Raw genomic sequence first — 26,296 nt, 5'->3', positions numbered from 1 at the left:
TGGACCCGCGATCCTGGCGACCGCTTCTCCTGAAGGGAACGGGGCACAGCCACCCCCTTCCGTTGCCAGCCTCTAGGGCAACCGGCTCCGGAGCCGGTCTGCATAACAAGCTGGCTTCTCCCAAATGCCCTGGAGAGCTGTGGCACCCAGCCCTTTACCGATCTTGGACCACGGTTTGCAGTGAGCTTTCCACCCGGCACTCCTCCTCTAATAGTGACTCCAGGAATCTTGAGGCTTCATCGCCCCTCCTGTGATTCTGCCTGATTTCCCCGCTAAGCACTTTTCTGTTAGGGAAAACTCTGGTGTGGGTTTTTAAAGTTCCTGCTTCTCCAGGGCTGGGCTTTCCTCCCCCAGAGGCTCTCACAGCTCCTCTTTAGCCCTGTTAGTCACGGTTCTCCTACCCCACTTTATTCTTTTTTTCTCACCTTCCTACCTTGTTAGAAGCAAAAAGTTTTCTCTCTGTAGCATTCTAGCTGTTCTCTCTTTAAATCTCAGGTTGAATTTGTAGGTGTTCAGGATGTTTTGAAAATTATCTAGGTAAGTTTGTGGGACCAGATGAGTTGAGGACCCATACTCTTCTGTCCTCTTGAACTCTCCTACACCTTGATTCTTTAACCTAACAGAATGGCCTTGTGTGTATATATACACACACACTTCATTTGAGTGATCTATTTATAGACTTTTAGTTGGCTTCTAATATTTGACATTATACATATCATTACAACCTACAACCTTGTAAATCTCTTCTCCTATAGGAGTCTGAGTATTTCTTTAGGTTAGCCACCTAGAGATGTACATGCAGCTACAAGGCAACCAATAGAAGGATAAAAATTATAACAAGAGGGAGGCAGGTGGAGTGGGCATGAAGAAGTGAGCTCAACATCCAGCACAGTAAGACAGTAGTAGACACTGTGTAAAATTGCTATGCCAAACATCAGCAAGATAAGCTTCTGGCCTCAACGTGGTTCAGGAAGGAATAAGCTACCAGCTGAGCTCAGCATGTATTTGTCTTCATCAGTAAAGCCTCCAATGGGCATTTCTCTATTGATGGGAAGCTCTGCTGATTCCAGAAAAACTGGCTTACACATCCAGATTGGGTGGTGCAGATGTGAGTCTGTCACTGTGCCAATCAAGTAACTATCTTCCCTGCTCCCTTGCCTTTCCTCTTTCTGAACACATGCCTTCTCAGGATTCGGGCTTCCATCTCCTAGTTCAGGAGAGCTTAAAGTTTAAATTGAGTTTCGTGGTATGGGACTAGATTGTTAAATTGATATTGAGACTCTTATGTGATTTTTTAAAAAGTGGCAAGTATTTAACTAGATGCAGGAAAAGATTTCACATCTGAGAGTAAATTTGGACAGTTAGGCTAAAATGTTCTATCTCATGAGTCGTGCTTGTTCAGTGGAATAAACTGAAAAAGTAGAAGCATAAAATTAAAAGTAGTATACAAACACCAGAGAAGATGCCACAAGTCAGCCTCTGAAGAGCTGTAAAATCACTCCATCAACAAAAGCTGCAAGCACAGCACTCCCCCAAAAGAACAACTAAGTAATTCTCTTTTGCCTCCTCCCAAGTTTTGGGTCATTTCTCTACATTGCTAATCTTACCCTCTCCGCATGGCCCTTTGCCTCTCCCATCTTTCCCCCATACTCCACTCAGGTACTCCTCCTCCCACTATACCTTATGGCTTCTAAGACTCTCTACTCTTCTTTCCCTTCCTCCAAATGAAGACCTCCAACCCCATGAATGAAGATGGGGGTAGGAACGGGAAGGAAAGCTTAAGGGGTATTTCATTTCTGGACTCCTTTGCCATCAATTTAGGAGTTAAGACTTTTCAGCAAGTGTCCACTAACAAAGGAATGGATGAACACAATGTGGATGAAATAGGATTCAGCCTTAAAAAGCAAGGAAATGGATACCTGCTGTAACACAAATTAAACTTGAGGACATTATGCTAAATGAGATAAGCCAGTCAACAAAAGGATAAAATTCTATGATCCCATTTTTAAAAAGAGTTATTCATTTGAGAGACAGAAAGCATGAGTGGTGGGGAGGGACAGAAGGAGAGGGACAAGCAGACTCCCCATTGGACACAGAACCTGACATAGGGCTCGATCCCAGGACCCTGAGATCATGACCTGAGCCCAAAGTCAGATGCTTAACCGATTAAGCCAGCCACGTGCCCTTGTATGATCTTACTTTTATGAGGTATCTAGGGTGGTCAAATTCATAGAGCCAAAAAGTAGAATAGTGGCTCCAGCTGGGGGCATGAGAAATGGGGAGTTAGTGTTTAATGGGGCAGTTTCAGTTTGGAAAGATAAAATTCCATGGAAGGATGGTGATGAGGGTTGCACAGTAGTGTGAAGTTATTTAATACCATAGAACTGTTCACTTTAAAATGGCTTAACGATGAATTGGTTATGTCCATCATACCACAATAAACAATGCAAGAGATAAAGATTAAAAAGTCACTTAATGTCATTTGGAGAAAAGAGGGATGACAATCGACCAGGGCTTCTGTGAGACAGATCAGCTGGAAGAACCAAAGAACTTACTCCCCTTGCTACAATTATATTAAGGGGACATCCATTCCCACCCACTAGGAGGCACTCCAACAGTTTCCCTGTAATCTCAAATTTCTTTCCATCAAAAGTAGAGGTCAGTAGAAAAGAGGGGGAAGGATATGCAGATAAAGAACTGAGTCATGAAGCACCTAGTTTGCTAGAGAGGATCTTGAGATGGTAGGATTGAGGGAGATTATTAACCTAAGAAATATTTACAGCTGTTTACCACACACAGGGCATTTTAAAAGTTACTTTGTGTAAATTTTGCAAAACCTGAGATTGATGCTATCAGACCCATGTTGTAGGGAGAAAGTCAACTTAAAGGGTGTAAAATCGCTAGCTAAGCAGCAGTGGTGCCATCATCCAAAGCCACTGTGGATGTTTCCATTCTATAGCATCTATTTGTCTCACCAGATTCCACTCAGGATCCTTTTCTCAACCACAGCTCCTCCATTACCATCACAAAGGGGATTCTCTCTGCTTCTAACATCAACTATACACTGTCCTTGCCTTACCCCCGCCCCCTCTGGTCCTGGCCACATCTACCCACACTTTTAAGATGGCAAAGTAGCAGGTGTGCAAAAGGAGAGTGTGTGGATCTTCCACATGATCACAGACTTGCAGTTAGTGTGTAATTGGTCACAAATTAATCACTCCTTGCTGGATCATGGGCTTCATAACCAGTAGTAAGCCTGGGGAAGCAGCTCAGCAATCACAGCTCATACAAATCCCTTCTTTCTCATCTCTTCCTTTCCTGAACCCCCATCACCCTTCCTGGGGCAGGGGTAGGTATACCTATTATTGATTCCCCTAGAAAGCCATTTTGGGGGATCCCTGGGTGGCTCAGTAGTTTGTCGCCTGCCTTCGGCCCAGGACGTGATCCTGGGGCTCAGGGATGGAGTCCCGCATCGAGCTCCCTGCATGGAGCCTGCTTCTCCCTCTGCCTGTGTCTCTGTGCTTCTCTCTCTCTCATGAATAAAAGCTTTTTTTAAAAAAACCCATTCATCTGTTGATGGAAATCTGGGCTCTTTCCATATTGGCTATTGTGGACATTGCTGCTATAAACATGGGGTACATGTGCCCCTTCAATTCACTATGTTTGTTCCCTTTGGATAAATATTTAGAAGTTAAATTGCTGGGTTATAGGGTAGTTTTAGTTTGAACTTTTTGAGGAATCTCCATACTGTTTTCCAGAGTGGCCACACCAGTTTGCATTCCCACCAACAGTGTAAGAGGGCTCCCCTTTCTCCACATCCTCACCAACATCTGTTATTTACTGACTTGTTCACTTTAGCCAATCTGACCAATGTGAGGAGGGATCTTATTGTGGTTTTGATTTGTATTTTCCTGATATCAAGTGATACTGAACATTTTTTCATGTGTGTGTTGGCCATTTGTATGTCTTCTTCGGAGAAATGTCTGTTCATGTCTTCTGCCCATTTCTTGGCTGGATTTTTTTTGTTTTGGGGGTGTGGAATTTGATAAATTCTTTATAGATTCTGGAACTATCCCTTTATCTGATATGGAATGGGAGAAGATATTCACAAATTACATAGGTTGCCTTTTAGGTTTGTTGAATTTCCTTTGCTGTGCAAAAGCTTTTTATCTTGATGAAGTTCCAATAGTTATTTTTGCTTTTGTTTCCCTTGCCTTTAAAGATGTGTCTAGTAAGAGGTTGTTGCAGCCAAGGTCAAAGAGTTTGCTGCCTATGATCTCCTTACAATTTTGATGGATTCCTGCCTCATATTTAGGTCTTTCATCTACTTTGAGCTTGTTTTTGTGTTTGGTGGAATAAAGTGGTCCAGTTTCATTCTTCTACATGTGGCTATCCAATTTTCCCCAACATCATTTGTTGAAGAGACTGTTTTATCAAAGATTAGTTGACCTGCATGGAGCCTGCTTCTCCCTCTGCCTGTCTCTGCCTCTCTATCATGAATGAATAAATAAGATCTTTAAAAAAAAAAGCCATTTTGGCATTATGTGGCTGTGAAATAAAACAACACTCTTAGAACATGCAAGGGTTAAGATCCTTTGCCACAATTGAATTAATTCCATGGCAAATTCAGGAATTCCAGAATAAATTCCTAAAATACTGTGAAAATAGGAATAGAAAAAAAAATAGGAATAGACAATTTGTAGATCCAGTACTCACAGAAGAATATCCCTGTGTTATAAAGAAACAAGAAACTGGGATCGTCTTGGATTTGGGGTTAACAAGTAGTTTGTCAGATTATCAGAAATGACAGGATGCCATTTTAATCAGCAGTAGTTTTAGTCATGACATGGTGACTAGATCTAAACCGCTGGTTTTTAAAATCTTCCTCAACAAGAGTTTCTAAATTAGTTCATATACCTCCCCTATTATTTTACCAGTTTTCATCTACAATGAATGACAAAAGTGCAGGAGGAAGAGAATGAAGTATTTCAAGGATCTGGGCTTCATGTATGTTTATGGTAGGGGAACATGGATGGAAAGAAGGATCATGGCAGGCAACTTACTAAAAGACTCCACTGGCTTTCATAAGACATGTTGGCTCTTAGAAGGCTTGGATTCCAAGTTCCATTATTTGACTTACTATTTCTGTGATCTGTTTTAAAGCATTCACTGTCAGTATCTTTCATTTTTCAATTCATCAAGGAAGAATGTCTCTGCCTGCAGGGCTCTGGTGAGGATTGAGACACACCATGAAGATTTTATAAGCTACAAAATGTAAAATAAAATGAATATCCAACTGTTCCTTAAGACTTGTGAAGCTGTTGTTTATTGAATAATAGAGCAAGGGAAAGAAAATTGTAATAAGCTCCTATCTTCATATGCATTCCCATGCAGGATATTAATTTCACATTATATCCTGTGTAGGATCCATGTTCCTCTATTTTCAGGTGGGTAAAATACAACAGAGCCATGGATCAAAGGTAGACACAAAGCCAAAATGGGGTTTATTTGCATACTTGGAGTGGTTCTGGATCTCCATCTGACTGGTATCCACAGAATAATGATGGAATTAGAATCACATCTATCCCATCTCTTAACCTACCAGAAATGAGGCCTTAGGCTTTATCAAGGTACTTTTAAAAATATCCTTTGCTTTATTGAATCTTCTTAACATCTGAGAATCAAAGATATTACACCAAGAAGGACAAAAGGAAACTTAAGGCAACGCCAATGTAGGGTCTTGGGGGCAAATGTGGAATTAGATTAGGATTATGGAGATTGGGTATTTAATATGCTGCCTACAACAAATGGCAGAAAAACACTGAGGTAATAGTGCATTTGAACAGGAACACCTGAGCCATCTCCTGATGGTTCTAATCCAAGACCATCTCATGGTGAAGCATGGCATCTCCTCATTGGATCACCACCACCACTTGTCCTCAAGGTCATTGAAATCCCATTTATACTTGACTCTTAGAAAGGACCCCCTCTCCTGCAATTCCTCCAGCTCCGCCTTCACTAGGTCATACAACTCTTTCTTGAGCCTGCAAGAAAGAGATAGAACACCCTTTAAAATGCATTACTTAGACCTGAAGTTGGTAATATAAGGTCCTGAATGTATAGCTTTTGATCAACTTCCCAAAGTAGGAAAAGTTCCTTGATATTGGAGACGATTTCTGCTAAAATGTGCCTAGTTAAAGGTCTTTCTCTTGGTGTTGGGGGGAACCCAACTGCTTGCGGCACCTGGGTGGCTCAGCGGTTGAACGTCTGCCTTCGGCTCAAGTTCTAATCCCAGGTTCTGAGATTGAGTCCCACATCAGGCTCCCCACAGGGAGCCAGCTTCTCCCTCTGCCTATGTCTCTGCTTCTCTCTCTCTCTCTCTCCTGAATGAATAAAATTTAAAAAGACACTACTTAGGTTTCTGACCTTATCTCCAGAATACTGAATAAGGTAGAGTATTCTAATTAAATGCTCTATTTCAATGCCTGGAAGGGGCAATACAGAGCTTGGTAGTCCAACCTCAGGGCCTTTACACATGCTATTCCAACTTCCTTACAACACTCTTCATTTCTTGTCACTGACTATGTTGCCCAGTATGTTCATCACTACCCACATGTGGCCATTTCAGTAATTCAAACTGAGGAAAGTCAAGAATTCTGTTCCTTGGTTGCACCAACCCTATTTCAAGTGCCCAGTTACCACAGGCTGCTACTGACCACTCTACTGGACAGTAGTTACAGACTGTTTTCATCATTGCTAAAGGTTCTGCTGGCCAGCACTGCTTTAGCAAATTAAATGCAGAGTGAACTCAATGTTTGCTTTAAAACATTAGTCCATCCAGCCCCCTTCTCAGTTAGTGCTTCCCAGTATAAAAGTCACTGGGGATTACCCAAGTTTCTGTAGTTTGCACATTGACTTTTTCAAGGCCTTCCACAGTATGCTGACTCCACTGGGCTCCAAGTCATTCTCCAAAAGGTTCAAGTTAATCAGGCTTTTACTGCTTGTGAGAACAGAGGAGAGATGCTGGCAGCAAGCAGGCGTCAGATTGCATTTCTCCAACCTAGGAGTGGGTGGGAAGGAAATGTGAAAGATGGTCCTCTAAGACTGAGAAATTAGAAATGAGACCAGATCTAGGAAAAAGTCTGTGGTTAAAGCAAACTGGCTTACAGTGGAGAGTTTACCACATACAGGACACTTTTCCAAATGCTTACACATAACTCATTAAATCCATATACCAGTCCTGTAAAAGGTAGCCAATATCAAACTCCATTTGCCAGATGAGGAAACAGAATGTTAGGCTGCCCAACTGTGAAAGAAACAATGCTCTTAAAAAGTGGATGTGAATTTACTTATAAGGTCCTTGAAAGAACTAAAATAAGATTACAGCCCCTTCCTTACATTTTCATTTTGTTTCTAAATTCCACAAAACAAAATCTGTATTCCTAGTAGCTAGCCAACCATATGTTCAAAGATGAAAATGACAAAGTGTTATATCAGTTTAAGGTAGTGGAAATTTCCACCTAAGTGTACAAAGAAACGGGACAAGTGTCTATACATGAAAATTTTGATACGTAAAGAATAAAGGGAAAGAATAGGTTTCCTTAGGGTGGAAGAAGTTGGGTAGGATCCAGAGAATGCTTCAACGTAAAGGTACTATTTGGTGGACAGGGAGTGAATGACATAAGAAAAATGGGTTCTGGGACTCCTGGGTGGCTCAGTGGTTAAGCATCTGCCTTCCACTCAGCGTCTGATCCTAGAGTCTGGGATCAAGTCCCACATCGAGCTCCCTGCATGGAACCTGCGTCTCCCTCTGCTTATGTCTCTGCCCACGTCTGTCTGTCTGCCTATCTGTCTCTGTCTGTCTCACGAATAAATAAAATCTTTAAAAAAAAAAAAAGAAAAGAAAAAATGGGTTCCATCACACAAGTGTGTCCTGTCTCTGGTCTAGCGCCACCTGCAGGGCTTTTACCACTATGTTATATATTGTTGACCTTGACCATGTACCTTTAATAGTATTCCCTTGGTCATCTAGGCCAATGTCTCTCCATGAGCTGTGATCTTCTCCCTATAGGGAAGACTAAGCAATGCCTGCGGAGTTGGGAGGTGCCATTGGCCAGGGATGCTGCTCAGCATCATACAGTACACAGGAGGTGGAGGCCAGGGATGCTGCTCAGCATCATACAGTACACAGGAGAGCCCACTGCCAAGCATTACCCAGCCCAAGGTGTCAGTAATGCTGACCTTGAAAAACTCTGGTGTGATAATAAAGATGAGACCCTGTGAACCCAAATAAGACACTCAGGTGCCTGTCTGAAGGCTACAGCATTGGGGAATGAAACTGGATGAAAATGAACTGAATGTTAGGCAGGGATTCATCATTAAAAACAATACAATAATAAAAACAATGCAATAACTGTTGCAAACATTTTATTCATTTCTACATCCAGGGAGAGGCACCTAGAGAGTGAGGTCTTAAACCAGACCAGGATTCTTTTTAAGGCACAAACAGAACCCTGAATTACTTGCATAAATCTGACTGTTTCTTCTTTACCCACAGGATAAAGAATACTGCACCTGAAGATACTTCTTAAAGGGCAAGGATGTGGTTTAAAAAAAACAAAAACAAAACAAAACAAACAAAACTACAACAACAAAAAACTCTGACTTATTTCACTTATGGGCATAATGTCCTCAAGGTCCATCTGTTTAATGCAAATGGCAGGAGTTCCACAAAGAAATACTGTATGATCTCTAAGCATTTTGTGAGTAGAATCACCACCCGTGTGAAAAATAGCTATCACGTAAGCCACACTTAACCAAAACTCCTATTATTTTAGTCTAAACCATCTTAGCTGAACAAACACATCACCTTATGGTTAAAATCAGGCTTCTCCTTAGAAAAGACTCTGGGGCAGGAAACATGCTGCACCTGCCCCCTCCCTAAGATCCCTTTGATTGAAACAAAGAATACTTACAATATACCAAGGAGGGAGTAACTGGAATGAACTACTGTCTCTGAAGTTGAGCCTTATCATTAAGCAGAATATATTTTTAACAAGAGAACTTTGTTGTTCCCCACCTTCTTGAATCCCCAGGTGACTGCATATTATTCCCTCCCAGTGCAAGAGTAGAGGGGGGGGGGGGCTTCCCGAAAAGAGAACAGCTTCAACTCACCCAAGTGTGTTCAATTCACAATACGGATCCTGTAGAACCTCACACAGGTGTTTCACTCCATTATCCTGAACATCATTGTTCCTGATATCCAAAATCTTCATGTTATGATTATGCCTGAGGGCATTAGCAAGCTCCTGACATCCATCTGCTGTGAAAGAACAATCTGACAAACTACAAAATAAACATAAGGGGGAAAAGAATAACTCTTGAATCCTTAGACTTTGCTCTATGTACCTGAGCTGAGCCCATGCCACAGTCTTCTAAGGAAGAGAGAGATGCCAAAGCCAGACTTCTAATTCTGAGCCCTGGGAAGAGGAGGGTGCTGGTCAGGAGGTCTGAGGACTCTATCTACTTCATAGAAAAGGAGTAGACAGAACAGCAACGCAGCTTCCACCCCATGTCATCTACAGAGAGCTTGCACCTTGCCTCTGGACTTCACCTTGTACGTCTTTTCCCTTTGCTGATTTTTTGCTTTTTCTACTTTCACTGTAATAAATCGCAGCCACAAATTGGACTGCATGCCAAGTTCTTGAAGTCCTCTATGAGTCAGTCATCAAACCCACAGGGTGGTCTTGGGAACACCCAAAACATGTTGTGGTTGGTCCTTAGCAGTTATTCCAGTACCCCCACCCCCTACCATAGGCACCACCACCCATCCCCATCTACCTCCTCCAATAGAATCTGAAGTTCCTCTATGTGAGCAATCATGTCTACACCCAGGGCTCCAGCTCTACATGGAACTCAGGCATTTGCAAGTCAATTCACATGCTCTCTTTGCAACATCTGGAGGACAGAAAGGCAGTTGAACTCACTCCAGGTTCTGTAGGCTGCAGTCCGGATGACTCAGGGCCTTACACAGAAACTTCACTCCCTCATCTCTCAGCTTATTCCTCCTCAGGTTCAGATGTGTCAAACTCTTGTTCTTAAGGAGAGCCTCTGACAAGTACCTGCAACTGGGCGCACCAAGCTGGCAGAACCAGAGCCTATGGGGCAAGAGCCACAGAGACAGATGCTCAGGAAAGTATTCCAAATGGAGACCCCTGGGGACACAAGCATCAGGCTCTGCCTCTGAATTCAACCATGGTGTCCCCCTTAGCCTCAGTCCAGAACATGCTGAGTATCTGTGTTACTTATCCTTTCCCAGATTTACGCAATGAGCACATCAAGAACATGCTGGTCATTAGTGGTTTAAAATATAAGAAGCTTTTTGCACAGCAAAGGATACAGTCAACAAAACTCAAAGACAACCTACAGAATGGGAGAAGATATTTGCAAATGACGTATCAGATAAAGGGCTAGTTTCCAAGATCTATAAAGAACTTATTAAACTCAACAGCAAAGAAACAAACAATCCAATCATGAAATGGGCCAAAGACATGAACAGAAATCTCACAGAGGAAGACATAGACATGGCCAACACGCACATGAGAAAATGCTCTGCATCACTTGCCATCAGGGAAATACAAATCAAAACCACAATGAGATACCACCTCACACCAGTGAGAATGGGGAAAATTAACAAGACAGGAAACCACAAATGTTGGAGAGGATGCAGAGAAAAGGGAACCCTCCTGCACTGTTGGTGGGAATATGAAATGGTGCAGCCTCTCTGGAAAACTGTGTGGAGGTTCCTCAAAGAGTTAAAAATAGACCTGCCCTATGACCCAGCAATTGCACTGCTGGGGATTTACCCCAAAGATACAGATGCAATGAAACGCCGGGACACCTGCACCCCGAAGTTTATAGCAGCAATGTCCACAATAGCCAAACTGTGGAAGGAGATTCGGTGTCCACCGAAAGATGAATGGATAAAGAAGATGTGGTTTATGTATACAATGGAATATTACTCAGCCATTAGAAATGACAAATACCCACCATTTTCTTCGACGTGGATGAAAGGGTATTATGCTGAGTGAAATAAGTCAATCGGAGAAGGACAAACATTATATGTTCTCATTCATTTGGGGAATATAAATAATAGTGAAAGGGAATAGAAGGGAAGGGAGAAGAAATGGGTAGGAAATATCAGAAAGGGAGACAGAACATGAAGACTCCTAACTCTGGGAAATGAACTAGGGTTGGTGGAAGGGGAGGAGGGCGGGGGATGGGGGTGAATGGGTGACAGGTACTGAGGGGGGCACTTGACGGGATGAGCACTGGGTGTTATTCTGTATGTTGGCAAATTGAACACCAATTAAAAATAAATCTATTATTTATAAATAAATAAATACATACATAAATAAATACATAAATAAAGGGGTAATGATTGGGGTGCCTTGTGGCTCCGTTGGGTAGGCTTCTGACTCTTAATTTCAGCTCAGGTCATGTTTTCAGGGTCTTAGGATTGAGCCCTGTGTTGGGCTCTGCTCCTAGCAGGGAGTCTGTTGAGGATTCTCTCTCTCTCCTTCCTTTGCCCCCCGCCCCCGGCTTGCGCTCTCTCAAATCTTAAAAAAAAAAAAAAAAAAAAACAGGATGATGGTCAAAATATCTCAAGTTTCAGTAACGCAAGAAGAGCAAGTTCCGAAGATCTATCATACAGCATTGCACTTATAGTTAAACAGTACAGTATTGTGTGCTTATAGTTCTCTAAGATTTAGAATTTTCTATGTATTTAAATTTTCTATCTTAAGTGATAGCACAAAGAAGTTTAATAATAAAAAAGGGGAAGGAGGAAACTTTGGAAGGGGACAGATACATGTATGGCCTTAATGGTGGTGATGGTCTCATGGGTGTGTACTTCTCCCCTAACTTACCAACTTGTACTCGAAATACATAGGACTTCTCACGTGTCAAAAAAGTTTGATGCGAGAATTTTTTTAAGTAAAAATAAAAAATAAATAGAAGGGAAAACATTTTAAATGACCTGGAGGCAGCTAGGAATGAACCTAAGGCTCTGGAACCAGTCAGACATGGGTTCAAATGCTGCTCAGCCATTACTAACTATTGTCAGGCATGTTGCATTATTCCCTCCAGCCTTCATTTCTTGCTAAGCTGGAGATTATGATGGCCCATCACAGCACTATTGATGATCCCATGAGCCGTGACAGGCAGTGCTTGGGACAGTACTTGGCAAGTGTGCAATACAAGTTGTAGGAGATATGGAATATAAAGAGATTCTATCAGCATTAGATATATATAATAAATATGTATACCATATATATTATATGGTTATTTTTTTTTTTAAAGATTTTATTTATTCATGATAGTCACAGAGAGAGAGAGGCAGAGACACAGGCAGAGGGAGAAGCAGGCTCCATGCACCGGGAGCCCGACGTGGGATTCGATCCCGGGTCTCCAGGATCACGCCCTGGGCCAAAGGCAGGCGCCAAACCGCTGCGCCACCCAGGGATCCCACCATATATATTATAGATCTAAAATATATAGGTGATAGGTTATATTTACATGATGTTATTGTATAACATCATGATTAAAGAGATTATATATAAGATATTTTATGTTATATATTAATGTATCTATATTAAATATCTAATTATATATTATATTGCTATAAGCATAATTATATATATTCTTAATATAACCTATAACTGTCATATTAGTTCATATTACATATATATTAATTAGCTATTAATATTACGGGGTTTTTATTTTTTTATTTTTTTTATTTTTTATTTTTATTTTTTAATTTTTATTTATGATAGGCACACAGTGAGAGAGAGAGAGAGAGAGAGAGGCAGAGACACAGGCAGAGGGAGAAGCAGGCTCCATGCACCGGGAGCCCGACGTCGGATTCGATCCCGGGTCTCCAGGATCGCGCCCTGGGCCAAAGGCAGGCGCTAAACCGCTGCGCCACCCAGGGATCCCATATTACGGTTTTTGGAGGCTCAGGGCTGAGTGAGTGCTAACCCTTGGGTCCCTAGCTCAGATTCTATGGTCTTTCACCATTTGCCCCCTTGGATGTACCTTTTATACTCACCTGAACAATATCCAATTCCAGGAAAATCCATCTCTTTATCTATTCCACACCTGCCCCAGAGAAGCACAGTGTAGCTAAAGTAGAAAACATCTACGAAATCACACTTGGCACCTACCACTACCAATAGACTCATCCTCACCTGGCAACCCCCTGGAGACCTACAGCCCTACATACACCTCCTCGGGTAACATCTCTATGTAGTTAATAGGCATCTCATGCTCCCATGTCCCAAACCAACCCCTTACACTCAAACCTCATCCTCCCCTGTCCTCCCCCATGTCAGAAAATGGCACCACCTTTCACCCAGCTGCCAAGCCAATCACCTGGAGGTGTTTCAGTTCTTTCCTTCCTAAACTGCCACTAATTCATCAGGAAGTCCCATTGCTCCTACCTTCAAGTATACTCCAAATCCTACCATCTCACTCTGGCCAATTTGCTCTCATCCTCTTGCCTGATTTACAGGCACTTGCTTCTGCTCCTATTTTTTGCTTTCATTATAGTCCACCTTTCAACAGCAGTCTGGGTGATCTTTCAGAGTATGTCCCCATACAAACTCCAGTCCTCAGATGACATTTCTCCTCCAAACAAAATGGATTCCTTCCCACCAGAGCATATTCCAAGCATCGTCCTGTCTCCTCTCTAGCTTTATCATTGCCCATCACTCACGTTACCCCAGCCTTACTAGTGGTCTTGCTATTCCTATGACACCCCAAACTCACTCCACCCTCAGATCCTCTGCCCTCCTCTTCCTTCCCTCTGCATGTGGCTTCTTTAATGTCTGGTGGCTTCAGTGTCACCTACTTGGATAGACTGATGAGAGAAGACTACCAGGAAACCAACCCACTACTTCTTGTCTACTTATTCCACTTTGTTTTTCCTCCTAGCTGAACTACTAGTTTTTGATTTTGGGGATCTCACTGATACATCTGCATCCTCCACACAGGCAAGAAGCTTGTCTGTCTTGTCTACCACCCCAACCTTGGTGCCCAGCTCTGTGTCTGGGGATAGGAGCTCAGAGGTTGTTTGACTAGATCATAATGTCCCAGTATCCTTGTTAAAACTGAGGTCCTTGGCACAACTTCCAGATTGATTCAACAAATCCCAAGGTGCTACTCAAAACCTGTGTTTAGAATGATGCTTAGCACATGGAGTAATCACTCAATGCATGTTAGAACTTAATGATATAAATGGGTCCTGAATGAAGGACTTATTGTTTTCCTCCATGCCCACCCCCAAGGAGAGTCACTTCTAGAAATGGAGCCAAGAGAAACTTACACCAGTCTCTCTAAAGCACACTCAGGATGAGTCAGGGCAGCACAGAGGAGTCTCACACCATCATCTTGGAGTGGATTAAATCCCAGGCATAGTCGAGTTGTCCTCTGGGTGCTAGAGACGTGCAGTGCCAGATCCTGATAGATGGCTGCTGACAGGTTGCATTTCTCCAGGCTGTGGAAGTTACAAGTGCAGGGTAAGCCTCAGCCATTCCCACTTTCTCTTTAACTCCCAGTTCCTTTAGCCACACATCTGGGACCGAAACATCATGAAAAGATTAAACTGGATAAGGAACAAAAGCTTTAAGAAGAAAGGGTGAAGTTTCTCAATATCAGCCCTACTGACCTTCAGGTTAGAGCATTCTTTCTGGTGCTGGTGTGTGTGTGTGTGTGTGTGTAGGGGGAGTAGGGAGTCCTCCAGTGCATTGAAGGATATTGATCATACCTGGCTTCCACCTACTACATGCCAGTAGCATCCTCCTCTCCCAATTGTGAGAGCCAAGTAAGTGTCCAGACATTGCCATATATCCCCTAGGGGACAAGATCACCCCCAGTTTAAAACCACTGATTTTTCCCTGCTCAGCGAGGAATCTGACTCTCCCTCTGCCCCTCTCTCACAGTTGTGCTCTCTCTCCTCCTCCTCCTCTCTCAAATAAATAAAATATTTTTTTTTTAAAAAATGGGGCACTTCAGTGGCTTAGTTAAGCTTCTGCTTCAGCTCAGGTCATGATCTCAGGGTCCTGGGATCAAGTCCTGCATTGGGCTTCCTGTTCAGTGGGGAGTCTGCTTCTCCATCTGCCCCTCCTTGTTGCCCCCCAACCCCGCTCATGTTCCCTCTTTCTCAAATAAATAATCCTTAATAATAAATTAATTAAAAATAAAACCACTAAGTTTAGGGAAGGCTGGCAAGCAAAACTCCCACAATTAAGGTGAGGGCAAAGCTGTCTTAAGAGAGAGCCCTAAGGAGTAGGGTGAAAAAGAATGAAGATAAAGAGTGTGTCATTGGGGGTAGGTAACTACAATAGGGGGATCCCCAAGTTCCCCCCAGAAATGCTCCCACTGCCACCCCACCCTGCCACTTAACCTTGCAAAGACACCATTTTGACAAGGCAAGAGGACTTACGACAGCTCCTTCAGGGAAGATGTTGACATCCCAGAGGGCCCCTGCAGACCCTTCATACCTGAGAGATCATTGTCCCCCAGGCTGAGAAAGCTCACACTGGAGTTCCTGCTGAGCTCCACAAAGAGATGACGACACACCAGAGGGGTAAGGCCACATGATTCCAACCTAACAAAGGGGCCCCAACACAGGCAGTTACTCCAGGGAAGAGGGGTCTTCATTTGGAGGCCTTTCTCCACAAAAGCTTATTTCTCCTTGTTCCTCATCCTTACCCCAGGCAGGATGGCCCCCACGTCTGTGCCACTCAGAGTGTGGTCCATGGTCTAGCACCACCTTGGAGCCTATTGGAAATGCTAGCTATCAGGCCCCCCAGCAGCACTGCTGGGTCTTAGGGCATGGATCCCAGGACCCTGCATTTTAACATGCGCCCTCAGATGGGTCTGGTAGACATTAAGTTTTGCAAAGCACTGCCCTGTACCCACATACTTGTTCCCTTTGTTCCTTTTTCTCTACATCCCTTTTGCTGCCATGCTGAGTCCCATCCTCCCAAGGCATCACGAAGCTAGGGGTGATGTGGAGGACAGATCTGGAAAACCAGAGATTTACCACAGATACTGGAGGTTGCAGGCTGAATGCCTCAAGGTTTTAAAGATCATCGTGGACACAGGAACTCCCAAGTTGTTCGAGCTCAAGTTCAGATGGGTCAGCCTGTTGTTACCATGTAAGACAAGGACAAGCTCCTTCAGAATCTTCACAGGAGTTATTGATTTGCACCTGAGGAAGGGAGGAAGTGATGGCTGGCCTCATGAAGGGGAATGCTTCCTCTTCTTGACTTTCTACCACACACACACACGTACACACATGCACACACATGCACCGCCTCCCTCAAGGATATACATATATAAGGAATCCAAATATTGAAGCATAGTTGGAAGTATTCAATCAGGAATTAATCCTCTCCCCCACCAAGTTTGCCATAAGAGACCCTGGAGCTGCCCACTATTCTAGGCAGGGGATGACCCCCACCCACACACACCCACACACACCCACCCACACACACACACACACCCCAACCCAGGATGGTCTGGTGAGAATATATCTCTCCTCTTGTTTTTTCTTAAATCTGTTTCTCCTCATCTTTAGAACTAAGTGATAAGACCAAAATGGAGGGGCAAGAGGAAAAGATGAAAAAGTCATATCCTAATAAAGGATGTTTAAGGTTGCCTCCTGTGTGTTTGATCCCGTTCACAGAATACACTGAAGTTTGAGGACAGTCACTACTGGCAAATCTCTCTTAACTCACTGAATCAGTGCATGCATCTGGTTTTCAGAGTTCAAGGTAGTACTGAATTTCAGAGGAACAGTAGGAAGTTGGTGTGGACCCCAGAGCATCCAACCCAACACCTTCTCGAACTCCAAGAGTCACTCACTCTGTCCTCACTCAGGTAGCAGCTCTTCCCTGGCTGCTTATTCAAGCGCCACCTCTATTCTTCTCTACCTTTGAGTCAGATTTGGGACCCTGTGATCTCTATTTACATCATGTGAGAGGTTTCAGTCTAAAACGATGCTTCAGCTCCAGTGAGTAGATATTTACTCAAATATTTTTGAGATAAGAGAGGCCCTTCTGCTAGCTCTATCAAAAAATGCAAAGCCTCCTCTTCCACACCCAGAGTGCCTTAACGATTTCCTCCTGCTTTGGGAAATTTCACTGTCTCGTACACTACTCTGGTCATTTAAGCTTGTTTCTCCAACACTGTAAGCTCTGTGAAGGCAAGAATTATCCATTCCATTCACTGCTATAAGCTCAGAATGAATAAGAGATGCTCAATAAGTATCCATTGAATGAACAAATGCTTCACTACAAACTACCCACCTTTCCTTAAGACCCAACCCTTCATAGGGCTCCACATAAACTCTGGCTCTCCTCAAATGTTTTGTCCCAATCACATGCTACAAGTTTTCTGCTTCTTCATATTCAGCTCAAAATAGCAGTCTTATGGAAAAACTAGTTTGTCTACTTGTACCTCTCATGCAAGATCACTCATGACAGACTGCCAAGTCTTTGCCTAAACTCACACAAACACATTTATTTATTTTATTCTCCCAAGCACCTGAGCTTACTTTCTGGAAAACAGATACTCACTGCAGCAATCAAGAGGAAAACGCCAGATTATTTTCCAATGGAACTTTTCAAACTGTGTCACACTTACGTCAGTTTTCGGAGCTTACACCTTGGATTTCTCAGCTCATAACAGAGTTTCTTCATTGAAGAAGTATTAAGTTTGCTGTTACTAAGATCCAGCTCACTCACATGCCCATTGCAAAACACGGAGCAAATATCTTGCCACTGATAAATCTTGGAATGTGGCCTTGTTGTTTATGAGAGAAAGAAAGAAGGGTTACTAAAGTAACACCTAGAGGTGGTCTACAGGAGGCAAAAACTGTCCCAAAGGAAGTGTAGGAATTCACTGGCATTCCAGGCAGGAAAATCATGGCCCCCAAAGTATAGTTCTTACAGTTCTGGATCTTTTATTCCAACAATCCTCAACCATCCTTTTCAGAGGAAACAAATTGCATAAGCGAGGCCACGGGCAAGGTGGCCATTGGTATAATCCATAAGTTCAGACAAGACCTAAGATAAATTCAGAGCTGTGTTACCTATAATAGGATTTAATCTCCATGCTCCAATTTTCTATCTCTAAATGTACATAATAAAACTTACCCTCAGACAGAACATGAGAGACTCCTTACTCTGGGAAATGAACAAGGGGTAGTGGAAAGGGAGGTGGGCGGGGGGGGGCACTGAGGGGAGCACTGATGGGATGAGCACTGGGTGTTATGCTATACGTTGGCAAATTGAAATCCAATAAAATAAATAAATAAATTTTAGAAAAAGGAAATGGGGTTTTAGGATATGTGGGGACTTTTACTTTTCATCTTATTTGTTTCTGTACCTTTTTTAGTGCTGTGAATTTGTATTACCTTATCATTTTAAATCTGATTTTTAAGAGTTACTTAAAAGTAATATGACCGTTAAAAATAAATAAAACTTACCTTCATAGAGTTTTGCAATTAAAATGGTTTATGCAAATATTTAGAACTTAGGGTTATTAGAAATTTGGAATTTCTTTAATGTAGTAGGCTCTCAATATTTACAAGAGTAAAAGAGCATCCAAATCATGAATTAGATTTTTTATCTCCAGTGAAGAAAGTAAAACAAAGAACACATTAAAATCATCTGAAGAATATAAAATTCTACATGATGAGCCCAGAATTCTAGCATTGGGTAGAGCAATATTTCCAACCATGGTGTGCATGTGTGTGTGTGTGTGTGTGTGTGTGTGTGTATACACATGCCACCTATTCATATGTTTAACATCCCAGAAGTTAATTCTGAGATACAATAGAATTAAAAACCACCAAGGGAAAGAAATACTATAGGGAAACAGACTGTCCTTAACATTGGAAAGTCTGTTATCAACTTTAGGGAAAACATGACATCTTCAGCTTTAGGATAATTGTGTGTAAGGTGAGGAACAGTGTTGATGGAGTATTAATCCTTACAATAAATGGTATTATCCTTTGGAAAACATTTGGTAGTAAGGACACTTACATAACCCAAAGTGAATACTACCTAAATAAAGCCCCTATTTAGGTTTTAGGGAATCTAAGACTGGACAAATAAATGACAGCCAATATATATTAAATATTAAGGACTCCGGACCCCAAAACCAAACATCTTATGAATATTCCAATCTGGGCAAACACAGATTAATCTTCTCAAAATTTCTATTTGTACAACCAAAATTGAACTGGTATTTCTTGAAGGTCTGAGGATCAAGCAAAGGATTTGGGAACACATAGTAACCTCTGTCTCATGAGAGGAGTTTAGAAAACACTCTTAGGGCCTAAAATATCTAGAACACTCAGATCTACTTATCTCCTAGACTGGAAGTCAACAATATCAGCAATGGGAAAAGGTCATAGGGTAAGAACTAGAAGTAGTTTAAGTATCTTTGGGATTCCTCTTCCAAGAGGCAAAAGTACAAACTCTTCATAATAAGCTTCAGGATTTAGTTGACACAATTGGACCTATCCCCACCCCAACTCATGCTCAAAGGAGAGGCACCAGCATTTTGAGATCTGGAGCTCTGGAAGAGAGCTGAGCATTGATGCAGGCTAAGCTGCTTAGTGGCTATACTGACATAAGAAAATTCAGTTTTTTATTCAGTTTTCTCATCTATGAGTGGCAATAACACCCTACCCTCCATTCAGTAATGGACATAGCTTTGGTAGAGATCTTAGCACAATGCCTGGCACATACACCTTCACTTTGCAGGACCTGAAATGGAAGCTCCACCGCAAAATTGATCAACTGAAGTACCTGGGGAATCCCTACAGGACACCTAAAGGGAAATAGTCTTCTAGGTTGGAATGACCTAGAGTGCTTGGTCAATCATAACCAATGATAACATAACATATCCCCAGTTCTTCATGGAAGAACTCAGAGCCTGGAAAGATGGGAGGGAAATGGTTTGCATTACTCACTCCAGAGTTTCCACACTGAAAGTCAATTCCGTTTGAAGGATGGAACTGGTGACAGAAAGCCTTAGCTTACTTAAACTTCGACAGTGCTTTAGGCAAAATGAAGAAACTTGGAGTTGTTGATTCCCAAAAATATTGATGTCAGCTTCAAGGAGATGACTCAAAATTTGCCTTACAAAGTTTTCCTCCTGAGTCTCATATAAGCATGAAAAAAAGTGTAGGAACTCAAAACGGTTAAGGACAATGTCATAACTTTTTAATTCCTCTGCCCATTCTAATAATTCATCCATTATCCTTTGACCCACTTTACAACACAAAGTATCTTCCAGTTCTCTTATTAGGCTTCTTTTTAAAAGGCCAAAGAAAAAAAGAGCCATCTGATTCCAATAGAAGTTTCTGTCAACCAAAGCATTATTCAGTAGCACCCTCATCTCTTCATGCTTTGCAGGGCCACCAATGGATCCTTTTGTCCCCCAAAGTACATAGAACATGGCCCCCAAAAACACCTGGAAACTCTGATGAGTGAAAGTAACACACTCCTCACAGTCATTTACCTTACGAAGAATATTCAACCTGAGGAGAGAACGAATGAGATGGGCTTCCAGGCACTTGTGTTTGAGGTCCTCTTTTGTAAATGTGAAGTTCCTAAACCACATCCCCTCTGCAGCCAGAGAGCATAGGGCACTCCACTGCCCTGGCCAGTTCTGCTCTGACAAACTCACCTCTGCTGTGGCAAACAAGCTGGAGAAAAAATGAACATACAGACTGGTGGTGGTCTGGGTGCTTATCTGGAAATGAGGATTTCTTACCATCTGCCGTTTCAGGCAGGAACACACAGTCCAGCATACCAGGGGGGCAGAGCAGAAATAAAACAGGGTCTCATTTTTTCTTACCCAATACAAGACTTTCTTAGCTTTTTTTTGGTCACCAAAGTACCTGATGAAATATTCTTCCCGGTCTCCCTCTGTGAACCCTAAGATTTGTACAAACCATGGATTCAGTAACAACTTTTTAAGATCCTTGGTTCTATACTCTTTGGTTGTGATCAGTAAGGTAGCCATGGGAACCAATTCTTTCTTCAGCAAGTAGAACAGGATTCTGTTGCCTGGGAGTTGCTGATACCAGTCTGTACATGGTGGGCTGTTGTCCAAGTTGGAAGGCATGTCCATTTCCTCAAAGCCATCGATGACAAACAGGAGCCTCTCGGGGTGACTCATGAGCTCTTCAATGGGGACCTGGGAGTCAGGCCAGTCCCAGGAAAGCAGGCCAGCAAATGTGGTATCCTTCATGTCTTTAACTTTATGGCAGCTGATAAAGAAAACATAGGAGAACCTCTGCTGAAAGAGAAAGCCCTCTGCCCAATGCAGCATGGCCTTCATTGCCAGAGTGGTCTTCCCAACCCCTGCTATTCCCTCCAAGATGATTGTCTGTGGCTGGGCTCCAGTCCTGTTAGGATACAGGAGGCTCTTCAGTTCATCATGTTCCTTCTCAGTTACATTGCGGAGATATATATGGTCTTCAGGCCATGGCATGTTGTCCCACATCATCAATATTTTAGCCTTCATCCTCTCTCTGTATCTTCTTCTGTGAACTAAAACAGAGAAGTGAGGCAAAAACCAAACAATGGTCAAAATGAATTTCAGCCTTAGGAATAGTAAGTTTTTAATATTAAACCTTGAGCAAGACAAACAAGTTCTACCTCTGAGAGTCTAGCTTTTGGGAGGAGTATGGTGGTAGAAAGTAGCAAAGATAGCAGAATAGTTTGAATATATACACAAATAAACACAGAATATGAGACTGAGAATGCCCTTTGAAGGGCAGAAGGGATCTGTAGAGCCTTCTGCAGGACAGTTAACACCAGGATTACAAGAAGCCGCCAGTCCAAGATGTAGAAAGAGAGGCTTTCAGGCAGAGTGAAGGGCTAATGTAAAGGCCCTGAGACAAAAGTAAGAACATTCTAGAGCACAGTGAAAGAGGTACCCGACAGCGGCACTCAACTGTGAGGAGGGGCTGGTCACAAGTAGCTTTGTTCTAAAGGTCAAGAGATAATAAGCCCTAATCTACATTTTTAAAAGGAGGGTATTATGCTGAGTGAAGTAAGCCAGTCGGAGAAGGACAAACATTATATGTTCTCATTCATTTGGGGAATATAAATAATAGTGAAAGGGAATATAAGGGAAGGGGGAAGAAATGTGTGGGAAATATCAGAAAGGGAGACAGAACGTAAAGACTGCTAACTCTGGGAAACGAACTAGGGGTGGTAGAAGGGGAGGAGGGCGGGGGGTGGGAGTGAATGGGTGACGGGCACTGGGGGTTATTCTGTATGTTAGTAAATTGAACACCAATAAAAAATAAATTAAAAAAAAATAAAAGGTCACTGTTGCTTGGAGAGGGAGTTATGGTACAAGAAAGGAGCAAAGAACCCACTTATGAAGCAGCTTCTGTTTAAGTCAAAGTGGGTAGGTTTGGTCAAACATATCCGTTGATAACATAACAGCAACAATAGGTCCCTGGTTCTTTGTGGAAACACTTGAATAGAGCTTGTGAAGAACTAGAGGATAGTATTTAAAAGAAGATGAATCGACTTAAGGTACATATTGAGAGTAGAACCGATAGGATTACTAATAATTTCTAGTAACAAGGGTGTGGGAATTGCTAACGAAAATAAAGTTGTACATGCATTCTGGTCTTGTGGCTTAAATATCTTGGTGGAGAGGATTCCTTTTACTACACACACACACACACACACACACACACACACACACACACACTTACTTCTAGTGGAAAGAGCAGGAGAGTAGGAATACCAAAGCCCCACCCTCGCATTTTCTTTAGGGCTGTGATGCTTTGTGGATACTTCAACTAATTTGAACCCCAGTTCCCTGGTGTAGAAGTTCTAAATAAGCAGGAAAGAATGGAAAAACATTTTTTCTTTTACCTACCAGAGGAGAAATGTCATCTTCTGGAGGTGGGGTCCTTTCTGCTCAGATTATCAAAGGTCCCTGAAGGCTGGCATGCCTCAAATATTCAACCTTGCAGAGCTTTACCCCATCTCCAGACAAGAACTGTTGTTCTGGACTGACCTCAAGACTGGACCATTCAACCTTTAAGAAATGGATCTCATGGATTCAAAGAGGGACTCCTCTAGGACCTTCTTCCTCAGTACAAGGAAATCCATCTCCCCCTGCCCTTTGTTCCCTTCCATGCAGCAAGAATTGGAAAACATGTGAATCTAAACACAGGTGGCAGGGACACCTGGGTGGCTCAGTGGTTGAGCATTTGCCTTTGGCTCAGGGCGTGATCCCAGGGTCCTGGGATCAGGTCCACATCAGGCTCCCCATGAGGAGCCTGCTTCTCCCTCTGCCTGTGTCTCTGCCTCTCTCTTTCATGAATAAATGGATAAATCTTCAAAAAAAAAAAAGTGGGGGGATCCCTGGGTGGCTCAGAGGTTTAGCATGCCTTGGGCCCAGGGCGTGATCCTGGAGTCCTGGGATCAAGTCCCGCATCAGGCTCCCTGCACGGAGCCTGCTTCTCCCTCTGCCTGTGTCTCTGCCTCTCTCTGTGTCTCTCATGAATAAATAAATAAAATCTTTAAAAAAGAAAGGAAAGGAAAGAAAAAAGAAAGCAAAGAAAAGAAAGCAAAGAAAAGGGGAGGGAGGAGAGAAAAGAAAAAAGAAAGAAAAGACGGGAGCCTAGGTGGCTCAGTTGGTTAAGCATCTGCCTTCAGCTCAGGACTTGATCCCAAGGTCCTGGGATTGAGCCCTGCATTGGGGCTCCCTGCTTAGCTAGGAGCCTGCTTCTTCTCCCTCTGCCACTCCCCCAGCTCGTGCTCTCTCACTCTTGTTCAAATAAATAAATAAATAAATAAATAAATAAATAAATAAATATTAAAGAAAAAGAAAGTTGAAGTAATCTTTAAAACAGTTTTAACAAAAACAGAGATGGTAGCATGGGATTAAAAAGTTACAACTGGGGGGAAGGCAGAATGGGTAAAGAGGAGATACAGGGTTCCAGTTATGGAACGAATGAGTCACAGGAATAAAAGGCACAGCATAGGAAATATAGTCAATGATATTATAATACTGATGTAATGGGACAGATGGCAGCTACACTTATGGTAAGCACAGCATAATGTATAAACCTTTGAATCGCTAAGTTGTACACCTGAAACCAATGTAACATGTCAACTATACCCAAGATAATTTAAAAAATAAATTTTGTAAAAAAAAAAAAAAAAAAAAAAAAAAAAAAAGTTGTGATCTAATGTTAGTCCCAGGAAACACAATGCCTGATTAGAGTTGCAGAAAAAGAACAGAGATGGAATAATTAATGCCAAAAAAAAAATAATGCTGAATATTTGAGAGCAGAAAAGCATGTTTTTATAGTTAAATGTCCTGCTTAGTATCCATCCCAATTAAGAGGGTAAGGACCCCCAAGCCTAGTCACCCCATAACATTTCAGAACACAAGGGTGGAGGACCCCATAGGCTTTCATAGTGTAAGAGATAGGAATTTCTTACATTGTAGATGACCTAAGTTATCAAGGTTTAGCCACACTGGGCACTAGATGACCAGAAAAATAGAGGGAGGGGCACCTGGGTGGCTCAGTGGTTGAGCATCTGCCTTTGGCTCAGGTCGTGATCCCAGGGTCCTGGGATTGAGTCCCGCATCAGGCTCCCCACAGGGAGCCTGCTTCTCCCTCTGCCTAGGTCTCTGCCTCTCTCTGTCTTTCATGAATGAATAAAATCTTAAAAAAAAAAAAAAAAAGAAAAGAAAAGAAAGAAAAAAAAAAAAAAAAGAAACAGAAGGAGAAGCACTCTCAAACCAGACAATTATACCCATGCTGTTCATCATGGGCACACTAGAGAAATTATCAGGCAAGCTCTCAAAGAGATTCCCCCATACTGACTTTTCTAAGTTATTATAAAGGGGGACCCCTGAAACAGTGGTAAGGAAGACAGATGGAGGTAGGACCTAAGCAAAAGGGGGACGGCAACATTCAAGAGTAGAAAGTGGAATTTGAGATTAAATCAAGCCCAGGAGAGTCTCTAGTCCCAGATAGGGAAGGATGTGCAGCTTCAGGAAACTGTCTAGAAATAGTGACAAGGGAGCTGATAGGTTCCTTGTTACATCCCATTGCATTACACTTCCCAACGAATTTGGAGATAATGATAGCACAGAAAGTTTAAAAAGGAGTTAGCTCAAACAGGCAATGGATTTCCCCAAAAACGATATGTGTAGGGGGCTGAACAGCGATACCCCACCACCACCACCAAAAATGCGATATGTCCACATCCTAATCCCCAGGACCTTGTATAACAAATGTAAGGACTCTGAGGAGAGGAACTTCTCCTGGATTGCCCTACATGTAGCCAAATGTATTCTTACAAGGGACAGAGTTCTGACACAAAACAGGAGGTAGCCATGTAACCACAGAGGCAGAAATTGGTGGGATACAGCCACAAGCCCAGGATTGTCATCAGAAGCCAGATAAACGAGGATGCTGCTCCCCACAAACCCTAGGAGAAAGCACGGCCCTGCTGATACCTTAATTTTGGACTAATCCAGAAACATTGAGGGAGTAAACTTCTGTTATTTAAGCCACCCAGTTTGTGGAAATATATTATGGCAGCTCTAGAAAAGAGCATATAATCCTGATGTATTATGTGGCTCAGCATCGATTTATATCCAGGACACTGAAAATTGATTGCTCCACGAAAATAATTGGGGGAGAGAGGTATTTGCCTACCATGACAATTGATTGAAAAACCAAGAGGTTGCAGTGTTAATCCCTTTTGAGCATAGGAATAGTGAAAGTGGCAGCTTAGAGTGGCGTATAGTTGCTTCTACAGAACAGAACTCAAGAGTTGAGAAATGGATTGATGTTTTTCATTACAAGATTTAGGTTTCTATGATTCTTTCTGGATTATACACTAGTACGAATATTGGAAAAAACCAAACCCGTTCCACAGCTGCATGTATAACTTTGTCAACATGGAAATCTCCAGCAGTCAACTGGTACAAAAAAAGTTACCTATTAATGCAACAAAATCATAAAGTCCAGAAACAGACACTATAATCTAAGAACAGAGTAGAGTCAGAGAAATTATCCAGGTTACAGTAACTTATTATTCAACAAGCAGCAGTGGAAGAACAGGTTGGGAATGGTATAATTTCCTGAATGCTATAAACTGAAGAAAATTTCAGAGGTGGTGGCAGTTATAGATCCAATAAAAGGATGCCCCATGAAGCA

General features: G+C 42.4%; 1 protein-coding gene across 3 annotated transcripts; it reads right to left on the bottom strand.

The window, feature by feature from the left end:
* Positions 1-5,653: 5,653 nt before the first annotated feature.
* Positions 5,654-21,619, bottom strand: NLRP13 (NLR family pyrin domain containing 13). Of its 3 annotated transcripts, none has more exons than XM_077861039.1 (9): positions 20,048-21,619; positions 17,710-17,868; positions 16,106-16,273; positions 15,503-15,667; positions 14,384-14,554; positions 9,987-10,157; positions 9,175-9,345; positions 6,890-7,060; positions 5,654-6,044 (listed from the first exon to the last, which is right to left on the bottom strand). In XM_077861039.1, the coding sequence occupies exons 1-9, from the start codon at positions 21,607-21,609 to the stop codon at positions 5,921-5,923; spliced, it is 2,862 nt and encodes a 953-aa protein (XP_077717165.1). In that variant the 5' UTR covers positions 21,610-21,619; the 3' UTR covers positions 5,654-5,920. The 3 variants fall into 3 exon arrangements, with proteins under 3 accessions (XP_077717165.1, XP_077717290.1, XP_077717236.1); XM_077861164.1 differs by having other exon boundaries at positions 20,938-21,067; XM_077861110.1 differs by lacking the exon at positions 9,987-10,157.
* Between the last annotated feature and the right edge of the window lie 4,677 nt (positions 21,620-26,296).

This window comes from Canis aureus, chromosome 1 (assembly GCF_053574225.1).
Source record: "Canis aureus isolate CA01 chromosome 1, VMU_Caureus_v.1.0, whole genome shotgun sequence".
Taxonomy (NCBI): domain Eukaryota; kingdom Metazoa; phylum Chordata; class Mammalia; order Carnivora; family Canidae; genus Canis; species Canis aureus.
Note: the sequence above shows the minus strand (reverse complement) of the source record. Positions and strands in the feature narration are given on the sequence as shown.

Coding starts and splice junctions, on each gene's coding strand:
- NLRP13 (XM_077861039.1), bottom strand. CDS start 21,609: ATGAAGGCTAAAATATTGATGATGTGGGACAACATGCCATGGCCTGAA. Junction 16,274..17,709: donor TGTAAGCTCCGAAAACTGAC/GTAAGTGTGACA, acceptor TCCCTTCCTCAG/GTGCAAATCAATAACTCCTG. Junction 14,555..15,502: donor TCTTCCCTGAAGGAGCTGTC/GTAAGTCCTCTT, acceptor TAACTTCCACAG/CCTGGAGAAATGCAACCTGT.